Here is a 13413-nt window from a genome sequence, read left to right as displayed (position 1 = left end):
AAGGCTTCGCTCCAAAATGCATTATAGACAACTTTCAGGAATTTTTATTTGTGATATGCAAGAAAAGATACAAGATATGTTAGTGCTGTTTTACTATTAATACGATTAATAATAATTAGAGAAATACTCTAAATAATCTAACCTAAAACTTTAAAAATATGCTATATGCAAAACTGTGAAAATGGATATACAGCATTTGAACTGAAACTCTTTATCCACCCATCCATCTGTATAAGCATTCTTAAAAAAGATGGTTCTTCAAGGGTTCTTTAGTAAAGGGAATGGTTCTATACAGACCCATTTCATGTTTTTTACATGGTAATGTTCCTTCAGACTGATGGAAAATGTAAAGGGTTATTCTATTGTGTCAATGTGAAGCTTGTATAAAACAGCAGAACCCTTTTTGGTACTATATAGAACCATATACATCACGTTCTCCATCAATCTTGAAGAACAATATATATATATACACATATATATACACAAGAATGTACTGTATATACACACATACACACATATATATAATGTGTGTGTGTTAAATGTATGTATATATAATGCTAGCTGCTCTTTACATCAGGTCAAATTTACATGGAACAAAATCTCTTTATATCATCTCACATTAAAAGCTTGGCATGCTTTTCTGTCTCCAGTGAAGTTACCAATTAAGAGACACGAGTTTTTTGTGAGGCTGACAATTTAAGCATTTCTATATGACATGACAGTAAAATTATTTATTAATTATTAACTGAACAAAAGGTGATAGCTGTTTTAGTGCTACATGAAAAACACTGACTGAACTGTGTAGGTGAGTGTAGTAAACTGAGAACCAGCCAGTCATTATTTGTAATACAGACCTCATCAGTTGTGACTGTGAGGAGAGATGAACTGTGTGGACGCTCATTACTGAGGCTTTACACACAAAAACCAATAAAAGGCCCTGTAGATGAACTGCCAACAACCAACCAGTGAGAAAAGAATAGCAAACGTCTTTCATTATTATCAATCTTTTTATTTTAAACCGCATTTTTCATGAACAGATGCTTCATCAAGTAACAGAAGTGTTTTTTTGTTGTAGTGTTCAGTGAACACGGCCTCGTGATCGCGTTCTTACTTTAATCAGAGTTTCCATTAAATAGCGCAACTCCAGAAAAGGGGAACAGAGAGAGGAGAGGCGCACTCCAGCTCTCGGGGTGTGGGAGCGCGTCAGGGTGCTGCTGAGGAATGCGTAACGATCTGTAAACGGTCGGATGGTCTGTTGCGCCAGGGTGCTAATGGGCTCCTCACCAACATCTGTCAGAACACAGCAGACTCCACATCTGCCGGGCTGGATGAGGAGGCGTAGCGGCGTGCAGGAGTGTCTACCTGTACGTACATGTCGCGTTTGAGTGCTGTATTTGGTCATTAGTGTCCGAGGTCCATTTCACGCTGCACCAGAACCGCAGTACCACAGGATCGACACACACACTACTGCAGAGTCTCAGGCAGCCGAGAAAAGTGTTTAAGAGTGTTTATCTGGGCAGTAAGCGCGACTGTAAAACACTGTACAGCGCCAGTCAGGGCTGCAAAATGATTCCCCACGTTAGTCTGTGTAGCTGTGGCTGATCTTATCTGCTCTGATTTGAGCCTAAACACAGATCTGCTCCATTTAGAAAGCAGCTACAGCTGTACGAGCAGACAAAACAACCAAATTAACCACATCAGGAGGGGTTTATCATCCTAACTTCAGCCTAACCAATGACTGCATATATCATATTTACAATCAATGAGCATTTATATAATTTATATCATATACACAGTCAATAATTGTAGATATATAGTCAGAGCACGTATATATCATATATAGTCAATGAGCTCATATATAGTCAATGAGCATGTATATATCATATATACAGTCGATGAGTGTATATATCATACATATCATATATATACAGTCAGTGCTTCAGCTCCTCCATGATTGTATCTCTCACACTCGTTCATTCAGCTCGTGGGTTCTTGTTACAGTGGAGGGTCTTGAGGGGAACCGAAGCTCCACCAAGCTGCTGCTGCTTTTGTTAGTTTGCTGCTCATTGATTTTTTCATAGTTCCATTACTGATACTGCAGCATCAGCGCTGAGTTTGGCTTGAAAATGACGCTCCAGGCTCGATGTGCTTTGGTGATTTTCAGCAAATTTGCGGCACTGCAGGAGCTGCAAATAATTTAGGTTTTATGAAGAGAATCGTCAGTAGAGCTTTAAAAGCCATATATGAATGAAAGGACTACAGACGTGGTGTCAGAGCATCAGCGCGCCGCAGCCGGGCTTCAGCCTGAGTTCTGATGTTTTAAATAATGCAATATGAACGATGACAACACTGATTATAATAAATACAAATAAGCATAAATACAGTTGTCAGTAGTCAGAATGTGTTATGAATAAGTGGACTGGAGGAGTCCAGTTGGAACAACACAGGCTGGGTTTGATTTGTTCAATTCTGAGTTAATTTATTCAATTATTGATTAGACAAACTGAGTATTGGAGAAGAACTACAATTAATACTGAGCTACAGCTTTGGAAACAGTAGAGGTCGGTTATTTATTCAGCGTTTCTTTGAACAAAGAAAGGTAAATAAATGTTTACTGCCCAGATAAATATCTTTACATCTGATTTTCTCAGATGGACTAAGACTTCTGCAGGTCATATATAAAACCCTAGCTATTTGATGAGATTTGGAGGAAAAAAAAGAACCAAAATAAAAAAACATAATTCTCACAAACAGGACAGAAAAAAACAATGCGTACATGTTCACCGCTCTTATTTTGTTCCGTAACCTTACAAAAACATAAAGAAACAAAAAAAGACTAAACAAAGAGGCAGAAAGGCAATGCATACTCAACAGGGAAAAATATCTAAAGCTAAGAAAGGGGAGAAAATAAAAACACCCCCAGCAACTGTACTGTCCTCAAACGACGAGGCAGCTCGATTTCTACAGAGAGGCCTGTAATGTAGCTACGCTTTTAGGTTTCCTTCACGGCTCTTTTTGGTCAACTTTCTGAGCTAAACCTCCTCTCAGCTCATAAACGCAGCCGTTCACAGTCAGAAGAAGGTTTCTAGCGTTAGTGTTTGTTTGTGTTCCTCTGCTCCACATATTGGTCATATTTCTTTTATTTTCCTGTCGCAAAATCTACCCGGATAACTCTGTAGATATTCCATATATACTCTACAACGTAATTAAATTAAAAAAGAAAAGAAAATCTTAAAATAAAGGCTAACCTGCGCTCTAGAGGACGACGCTGAGACGTTCTATGAAAAACATTTAACATCCTTAGAATTCTGGTAGTTTTTAAAAAAGGGCTTCACTATAGACACCTATTGATTTCCTTAGATATGTACAAATAAAAGTCTTCTCAGGAAGTAGCCACAAGAGGTAAGCCCATGCTAATCGCTCTGCTTTAGTGTCCAGTAACCCAAACCCCGCCCTCTGACCCACACTGACCAATCAGAGAAGGCAACGGTCAATATATCCTCCAATCAGTGCAGCTCTGCGTGTTATGAAAACAGGAGGAGAATAAAAAAAGGAGAAAAGGTAGAAGAGGCGTTAAGGACGAGTGGTTTCGTATGGCAGACAGTGAGAGACGTTTGGCAAGAGACGAGGAGGTCCGAAGACCCCCGACAGCCCGTGTGTGCTGTCTCACACACACTCCTCCGCAGACATGAGCAGCGGGTTGATGTACTCGAAGCCTTCGAACTCCGACTGATCGATCTTCTTCACCACATCACTGAGGAGCGGAGAGAGAGAGAAACAGGACACAGGGTCAGTTCGGCTTAAACCATCATACCATAAACCAAAGCAGATTCAGAGCAGGGGTCTAAAACCTGGGGGCCGAGATGGCTTCAAACGGCGCGTCACATATTTATAAATCATTTTATTAAAGGTGCAGTGTGTCAGATTTAGGGGGGTCAGAAATGGAGTAAATAGTAAATAAAACCAAGCTTCATTTGTGTATAATCAGCTGTCATTATGAATCGTTGTGTTGTCGTTATCTTAAGATGAGCCCTTCATATAAGCTGCCACTGCCATGTTTCTACAGCAGCCCAGAATGGACAAACTAAACTCTGGCTCTAGAGGGCACCTTGTGTGTTTTTACACTGAATTTGGTGGTGCTGTAGCTCCAGCTGGAAGACGTAGAAAGAAGAAGAATCAGTGGTTGCTGACGGTGCTGCTGGCCATTTTGTTTTTGAGAAACGCATTATTTAGCACCAAAAAAGTGAGGGAGGGTGAATCCTCACCGTCAAAGAAGAGAAAACATGAAGCAAAACGAAATTGGGACAGATGACGGCAGAAAACCTGACGGCCACCGTAGGTTCTACTACACGCTTGGAAAGGGAGGAGTGAGGGAAGGAGATTCAGCTGGGTGCAATCTGCAATCCTACAAACTGCACCTTTAAATCTGGCCTGCAAATTCATTTTTCTGCAGCTAAATTTTTCCATCTGACGGCAGATCAACTTCACCCTCCAGACACTGTCTGGTTCTCCAACATAAGCTCTAGAAAGTAGCGGCACTATTCAAACCCGAACCTGACGCAGCTCAAACCCGAACCTGACGCAGCTCAAACCCGAACCTGACGCAGCTCAAACCCGAACCTGACGCAGCTCAAACCCGAACCTGAACAGCTCAAACGCAAACCTGACGCAGCTCAAACCCAAACCTGAACAGCTCAAATCCGAACCTGAACAGCTCAAACCCGAACCTGACGCAGCTCAAACCCGAACCTGAACAGCTCAAACGCAAACCTGACGCAGCTCAAACCCAAACCTGAACAGCTCAAATCCGAACCTGACGCAGCTCAAACCCAAACCTGACGCAGCTCAAACCCAAACCTGAACAGCTCAAACCCAAACCTGAACAGCTCAAACCCAAACCTGACGCAGCTCAAACGCAAACCTGAACAGCTCAAACCCAAACCTGACGCAGCTCAAACCCAAACCTGAACAGCTCAAACCCAAACCTGACGCAGCTCAAACCCAAACCTGAACAGCTCAAACCCAAACCTGACGCAGCTCAAACGCAAACCTGAACAGCTCAAACGCAAACCTGACGCAGCTCAAACCCAAACCTGAACAGCTCAAACCCGAACCTGGCGCAGCTCAAACCCAAACCTGAACAGCTCAAACCCAAACCTGAACAGCTCAAACCCAAACCTGACGCAGCTCAAACGCAAACCTGACGCAGCTCAAACCCAAACCTGACGCAGCTCAAACCCAAACCTGAACAGCTCAAACCCAAACCTGACGCAGCTCAAACCCAAACCTGAACAGCTCAAACCCAAACCTGACGCAGCTCAAACGCAAACCTGAACAGCTCAAACGCAAACCTGACGCAGCTCAAACCCAAACCTGAACAGCTCAAACCCGAACCTGGCGCAGCTCAAACCCAAACCTGAACAGCTCAAACCCAAACCTGAACAGCTCAAACCCAAACCTGACCAGCTCAAACGCTGCACTCTAGTTTAGCTACAGCTATTTCAGCTATTACTCTAATTCAGAGCGACAGTTAGTTAAATCTGCCCTCATGGATTCATTCAGGACTCAGTGGGAGATTCAGCGCAGAACAATTAACAAACTGATCCACTGAAAACACCAATTAACTCCTCGACACCTTAGTCACAGTGACTTCACTCACATTCAGCAGGAACAGCAATGCTTTCACAATAAGAGTCCTGTATAATTTGGCTTATGATGTCAGTTCGGTGTAATAATCATAATAAGGAGGGTCCAGCGACGTTCGGAGGCAGAATGCACACAGGGCTAAAGCTACTGTCTCTGGAGCGTTTAGAGCAGCGATTTTCAGCAGAGGTGAAAAAGTCACCCAGGGTTCCTCTTCACCTCAGATGTAGTCAATCAGCCAGGTCACGGCTGGTGTCTGAGGTTTGCCTCTTCACCGTAGCTCCAGTGTTAAAACTAAAGAAGCAAACTTCAGTCACCAAACATGTCTTGGCTGATTGACTACATTTGGGGAAAGTTATTTTTGGCTGAGGCATCGCTGTAAATATTAGCCCAGAGGAGAAACAGCTGAATCATGAGCGCAAACTCTGATAGAATCATGACGCTGGTGTTACGAGCTGACGAGTCACAAAGAGACGCCAAGGACAAAATACCATAAACACCTGCATGAGGGTGGGGGGCTGACACACACACACACACACACACACACACACACACACATACACACACACACACACACACACACACACACAGATACTGACTCATCGTCCGGTGTGAGCTGGATGGGCTCGTTGGTGAACTGGGTGTCGAAGTTGTCCAGGCCGAACTCTCCAGAAATGTTTGGTTTGAAGGGCGGGACGACCTGCTTCTGCTCCATCTGCAACACAACCACACAGACAAACGTCAGCTCAATTACTTAATTACTTAATGTTAAAAAAACAACTAGTTTCTCTTTTGAAAATAATATTAGTCAATGGTCTTCTGCTTGAATCTGACTGTAAAGCAAGCCTGGGGCCATGTGCACTGTGCCATAGGTATGCAAATAAAATAATTTCTGAATATTACATGAATACATAATGATTTCCGTGAAGTAAAGCCTGTCCAGTATGAGAAGAGCTCAGAAACAACACTGACTTTAGGCTGGAATTTATATATATATATATATATATATATATATATATATATATATATATATAAATAAATAAATGTAAAATACACTTAGTGTGACTGGAGCAATTACTTTCATGGTAGAGGAGAGGCCTGTGTATGTATATATATATATATATATATATATATATATATATATATATATATATATATATATGTGTGTGTATAAAATTCTTTTGAAAATAGTTGAAGGCCTGTCCAAAAAAAGGGATATATATTTATTTATTTTATTATATAAATAAAATAAAATATATTTATTAATATTAATATATATAAAGCATATATAAATATATACTTTATAAAAAAGTTTTTTATATTTGCTTTACACAAAAAATGAGTGCATACTTTATAAACGATATTAATTTTTATATATTTATAAATTATTTTTATATAGTATTTTCATCTACATTGTATATTTTAGAACTTAAATCAAGTACAAAATATAATCATTTTAAAAAATGTATTTCAAAACAGTCTGAGAATATTATTTTACCGAGAAAACAAATGAAAAAAGTTCCTGTGTTACTGAATGTTATTATTAATCAATTCTAATATTCCACGATGCACCAAGTTATCCTCACTTACAAATCCTGTCCAGTGAAACTCAGATTTAACCCTGTTTGAGTTCGATTCTCTGTAAAAGGGAATGTTTGGTGTGTTTTCACTGTGTAATGTTTCCCTCGCTTTAACACTGAGGAGCTGCAGAGCTTTAGTCTGAACACTGCTCCCCCTGCAGGCCGACAGAGGAACGGCAGCCTGTCTGAGTGGAAACTGCAACGTGATCTGTCCAGACGTCTCGTTCTCCCTCCCTCTCTCTCTCCCTCTCTCTAAACAGGGTTAGCAGGTCAGAGACAAACACTGCAGCTCTACAGGGGATCATTCAGAACAGCTAAAAACTGCAGCAGCTCTGATTCCCAATATAGACGTCTGCCAACAACTGGGCACTCAGCACACGGCAGAGTTTCCACACTCGTCCATCACGTTCCTCACGTTCTGCCGTCTAACTCCTCATATCTCACACCTTTTCAGCAGTTTCAGGGCTGCGCTCTCACTCATAAGCCGAAATCCAGCCTGGGACCATGGGCAGTGTGTTTGGACGTAGGATTTTCACAGACTAATCTTGATGTCGGGGTCCCTATCTCTGGGTCCCTGAAGGCTAGCGAGGTGATCCAGGCCTCGTCGGAAAGAGCTTGTCATGCTCTGCTGTATATATACTGAACATCTAAGGATTCCCATGAAATTAAAACCATTTTATCTATTCGTGTTAACTTAAATGAGTTCCTTTTTAAAGGGTATTTTTAGCATTATTATTAATAGTATTATTATTAGTATTAGTATTATTAGCAGTATGAGGTGCTGATTGCGGGAGGTGAGAGAGCAGTTTCAGTGGGCAGTGTGCCTGCTGTTAAACACAGTGACTCAGACCGTCTGTACAGACTGCTGTCTAAACATTTACAGACAGACAGACAGACAGACAGACAGACAGAGAGAACAGAGTGTCCTCTGACTCACCAGGTCCCAGTCCACATTTCTGAAGAAAGGATGGGCCATGATGTCAGCAAAACCCGTCTGAGGGTGACAGCCCAGACGCTCCTTCGGCTCCTGAGAGAGAGAGAGAGCGAGAGCGAGAAAAGAAAAAGAAAAGAGTGAGAAGCAGAGAAAGAGATAAGAGACAGTGAAAGAGGGAGGGAGAGGGAGAGGGGGAGGGGGGGAAGTAGGGGAGGGAGGAGGAGGGAGTGGGAGAGGGAGGGAGAGAGCGAGAGAGCGAGGGAGGGAGGGAGCAAGAGGGAGGGAGCGGGAGGGAGGGAGGAAGGGAGGGAGGGAGGAAGGGAGGGAGGAAGAGGGAGGGAGGGAGGGAGAGGGAGGGTCCACTGGAATCCAAATCCCAGTAAAATTTACACATATCAATCTGTCTGCAGGTGACCCAGTACAACTCTGGGCGTTTGAGTGGGAAACTCCACAGTGGAGCTGTAACTGGGAGATCACAAATTCAGTCCCCAGTGATGCCACAGCCATCCGTAACTGGGAGTCCAAGAGATCATAATTGACCCACCCTCTCTTTTTAGGTGGGCAGGGTGGTTTTAAGTGTGAAAGGGACTTAAGTGAGTGTGTGTGGGGGTGGTTGGGGGGTGTAGGTGGTCCTTCACCTTGTTGAGGAATCCTTTCAGGACGCTGGCTGCTTTCACTGACAATGACCTCGGGATCCTGATCTGCTTCTCCAATATTACTGAAATATCAGTCACAGGGTCAGTTAGTGAACACCGGGGGGGGGTCATTAGGGGTCCCTGCCCCAGTTCTTTAGGAAACAACTCATTTATGAATCATAAAATTAGATTCAGAACAATTCATCAAATCAATTTACAATCTGAATAATTAACTGAATCATAAAATTAAATCCAGCACGATTCAGTTAATCAATTACATTCTAAACGATTCAAAAAAGCAATGACATTCAAATAATTACATGAATCAACTTATATTCTGAACAACTCTGGTTAATCGTAAAATTAGATTCTGAACGATCCAATGAATCAATTTACAATCTGAACAACTCAACGAATCATAACATTAGATTCAGAAAGATTCAATGAATCGATAACATTCTGAACAACTCTAGTTAATCATATAATTTGAATCTGAACAATTTAAAGAATTTAGTACATTCCAAACAACTCAAATGTATCATAAAATTAGATTCAGAACAATTCAATGAATTACAACTTCTGAACAAATGAATGGATCTGAAACTGAGATTTTAGAAAATGTTTACATTTTTTTTTGGCCAAAAAATAATGAATGCACAATTTGTTGAATATCATTACAACTGAGTATAACATTACAAAGCCAGTGCAGCTGAATCGCTGTTCAATTCGAACGGATAATCCACGCGAGGCCATGCGTTAGTGATTTTACTGTGAGTAAAGGGGTTTTACTCCTCTTCACAGCGTGCCTGTAACCCTTACCTGTGATACAATCTCTGTAAACAGCCTCTGATGGTTTAATAATGTACGTTTAGAGTCGTAGTGTGAGCTGTGCAGGTGTTTTACCCTGGAAGAGGTAATCCTCAGTGTTCTGGTCAGGGTTGTCTGAACTGCCCACGATGTCAAACGGAGACCGACCGGCCATCATCTCAAACATCAGCACCCCTAACGCCCACCAGTCCACACTGAATCCTGGAAAAACATACACACAGACCCTGTTTACACCCGGTCACTTCCGGTGTCCAGTATCTGGATTGTATCCTGATAAGGTTTTAGCCGAATGCGTTTACACTTGGTAGTCAAATGCGTCTCCGGTTAGTCAGACTGCTTGTTCGGTCGTACTGGGAAGAGTTTCAGTTGTACTGGGAGAAGATTTGGTCATACTGGGAGGGGCTCTGGCTGTACTGGGAGGAGATCTGGTTGTACTAGGAGAAGTTACTGTTGCACTGGGAGGGGTTTCGGTTGTATTTTCGAGGGGTTTCAGTTGTACTGGGAGGAGTTCTGGTTGTACTTTTGAGGGGTTCTGGTTGTACTGGGAGGAGTTTTAGTTGCACTAGGAGGAGTTTCGGTTGTACTAGGAGGGGTTTTGGGTGTTGAATGTATCTTGGAGAGACGGATGTGTTTACGCTGCTATAATGTGGCTCAAATGCGTCTCAGTTCATCTCCTGACGTGCTCTGAGTGATCAGATCTGTGTAAATGGGGTCATACAGTCTGTATATGAGTACAGGGACACTAACAGGGTCCCCTATTACAGGGGAACTCCAAACATATTTTAAAAATTCCTGCATAATTAAACAGTTAAGATGTAAACAGAGCGGTTTAGAGTCGTTCAGAGGGGTTTGGTGTGAAACGCTCTGTTCTAGATAAACTTACCGAGTCAGAACTGTTCACAGTGGTGGTGATAGGAACCAGACGTCCACCTCTAAAAGCTCCCTCACAGAAAGTTCCTACATGAAATGGTTATGAATTCACTGCCTGATGACTGAGACACTGTTTTATGATAGTTTAGAGAACTTAAACTCCATTCATGGTGGAGGGATACATGCAGGGCGCTGTGAGGCAAAATAGTCCCCAAAGAAAACTTATTATTTCAGATTTTCCACTATTTTCCATCATCGACATTCCATATAAACTCAGAAGACTCGTGTAGGTTCACTGGTGGTTCTGGATAGTAAATAAAATGTCTATATTTGTGTTGCAGTCATGGCGACCCCTGGTTCCTATCACCACCACTGTAAAGACATCTGAACCACTTCACACCAAACCACTCTGAATCTCTCTGATTACCTCACACACTGGATTACGGGGAATTTTGAAAAAACGATGGAATTCCCCTTTAATGTACCTACATTCCTATATCTCCTAATCTCTCTGTTGTAAGTCCCCTGCTGTGTTGGTGTGGCCTCTCTTATGATACACATACTGAAAAAAGTCACACATATATATTGTACCGTAGTCTTCCCCTCTGAGGATTTCAGGGGCGATGTAGTTGGGGGTGCCGCAGAAGGTGCTGGTGGTGTCTCCTGGCCTCAGCCCCTCCTAGAACACACAGAGTGAGACAGATTGAAAATACACACACACACACACACACACACACACACACACACACCTCACCCAGTAAATACGACTCAGTCCTATGATATAAAGGAGTATCTGTTATTAGCAGTAAAGCCTGAGTTCTGAACAGTTGCTATTTCAGTCCACTGGGTGGCGCTGTGTGGTTTTCTCTCAGACAGGGAGAGGGTTGCTGAACATTAACTGTAAAGACCCACTAGAGACAGAAGAAGAGATTAGTTTGATTTTTTTAATTTATTCTTATTTCATGTTCTTAATAGTAGACAACTTTTTATATTAGATCAAAAGAGGCCTTTGGTTTTCTTCATGATCTAAAACACTATTCAGACATAAAATCAAAGAATCAATAATGACTAATAATGAGAAACACTGTGATATGATTTTAGGTGATACTGCCCTGCTCTAATTTAAACACTCTCTCTCTCCTGGTCTCACTCACTGACCTTGCACATGCCGTAATCAGTGAGTTTGATGTGTCCCTCAGAATCCAGCAGGACGTTGTCCAGTTTCAGGTCTCTGTAGATGATGCCTCGTTCGTGGAGGTAGTTCAGAGCCAGACTGATCTCAGCCGAATAAAACCTGAGAACAAAAACGATCAGCATCAGACAGACGTTCACATGCAGCACTGTGGACGACCCCTCCCACCCCTCACTGACACCTCACCCTCCACCATCTGGCAGAAGGTAACAGAGCATCCGTTCCATCACCAACACCAGACTCCGCAACAGCTTCCTCCTCTCCAGCATCCACCTGGACTAATTTAGACCCTCTCCAACATCCACCTGGACTAATCTGGACCCTGTCCATCATCCACCTGGACTAATCTAGACCCTCTCCAACAACCACCTGGACCTATCTAGACCCTCTCCAACAACCACCTGCACTAATCTAGACCCTCTCCAACAACCACCTGCACTAATCTAGACCCTGTCCAACATCCACCTAGACTAATCTAGACCCTGTCCAACATCCACCTGGACTAATCTAGACCCATTCCAAAACCTGCCTGGACTAATCTAAACCCTCTCCAACAACCACCTGGACCTATCTAGACCCTCTCCAACAACCACCTGCACTAATCTAGACCCTCTCCAACAACCACCTGCACTAATCTAGACCCTGTCCAACATCCACCTAGACTAATCTAGACCCTGTCCAACATCCACCTGGACTAATCTAGACCCATTCCAAAACCTGCCTGGACTAATCTAAACCCTCTCCAACATCCACCTGGACTATTCCAGACCTTTTCCAACAGCCACCTGGACTGATCTAGACTCCTGTAATGTGCTGCTGGTTTGTGTTTGGGGCCTGAAGTTCCACACTTTCTATACAAGTTACGCTGAGGAATGACAGACCACTCCACTTGAACTTAACCTGCAGATCATCTTCAGGCTCTGATCAGCTGCAGATTTTATTGTGTGATCTATCTGGATATGATAAGTGCATTAACGTTTGGATGAATCATGCTGAGCCCTGAGACTCTGCTGTGGGGCGGAGAGCATTCAGACCTTGCATGTTCTTCTGGAAGCTTCCTCTGCCGCTGCATGTGGAACATCAGGTCTCCTCCGTTCACGTACTCAATCACGAAGAAGAGCCTGTCGCACAGAACACACACAGAACCAAATGAGTATCGGACCAGATAATAACCAGAGAAGTACAGAGTACAGCTGAATTAAACAGCTACAGGGTTAACTCTTCTCATGTGCACTGTACAAAAGTTACAGCCCAGAAAATCGCCAGGCTCCGACTAGGACATTTACGCAGCGTTGCAGTCCATCAGTTTTGGACTGGATGTGAAAGACAGCAGTAATATACGTGTTTATTCAGCCAGGAAGCACATCTCTATTATATATTTACTGTTTCAGCTTCCTGGAACGTACGCCGACTTCTGCTACTTGAGCTCTTGTTTTTGGTGAATATAACAGAATCTGAGTGTGATGACTGACCTGCTCTCAGTCTGGAAGCAGGAGTGAAGGCCCACCAGGAACGGGTGATTGGAGGCCTGCTCAAACACATGCTTCTCTGTTTGGACCCAGTCAATATCCTGCAAGACGAGAGAGGAGAGAGAGATCATCTGTCCGTCCCGCAATCAGAGCATCCTCTTCTAGAGCTGGATCACCTCGATTCATCACTGAGCTCACACTGTTCCCCAACACACAACTCAGCTATCAGCATATTAGCGCACACTTTAACCTCTATACACTG

General features: G+C 42.8%; 1 protein-coding gene across 1 annotated transcript in view; it reads right to left on the bottom strand.

Moving 5' to 3' along the window:
- Positions 1-974: 974 nt before the first annotated feature.
- prkci (protein kinase C, iota) overlaps positions 975-13413 on the bottom strand; it is a 32661-nt gene continuing 20222 nt past the window's right edge. Inside the window, exons 10-18 of the mRNA XM_036596407.1 lie at positions 13155-13252; positions 12717-12803; positions 11649-11784; positions 11082-11169; positions 9696-9821; positions 8796-8875; positions 8161-8250; positions 6243-6358; positions 975-3754 (exon numbers count right to left, since the gene is read on the bottom strand). Coding sequence (XP_036452300.1) covers positions 3667-3754; positions 6243-6358; positions 8161-8250; positions 8796-8875; positions 9696-9821; positions 11082-11169; positions 11649-11784; positions 12717-12803; positions 13155-13252 — 909 coding nt within the window. The 3' untranslated portion in view covers positions 975-3666. The remainder of the gene's footprint in view (positions 3755-6242; positions 6359-8160; positions 8251-8795; positions 8876-9695; positions 9822-11081; positions 11170-11648; positions 11785-12716; positions 12804-13154; positions 13253-13413) is intronic.

Source organism: Colossoma macropomum, unplaced genomic scaffold, assembly GCF_904425465.1.
Source record: "Colossoma macropomum unplaced genomic scaffold, Colossoma_macropomum, whole genome shotgun sequence".
Classification (NCBI taxonomy): domain Eukaryota; kingdom Metazoa; phylum Chordata; class Actinopteri; order Characiformes; family Serrasalmidae; genus Colossoma; species Colossoma macropomum.
The sequence above is the reverse complement of the archived record's forward strand: the minus strand, read 5'-3'. Positions and strand labels throughout refer to the sequence as shown.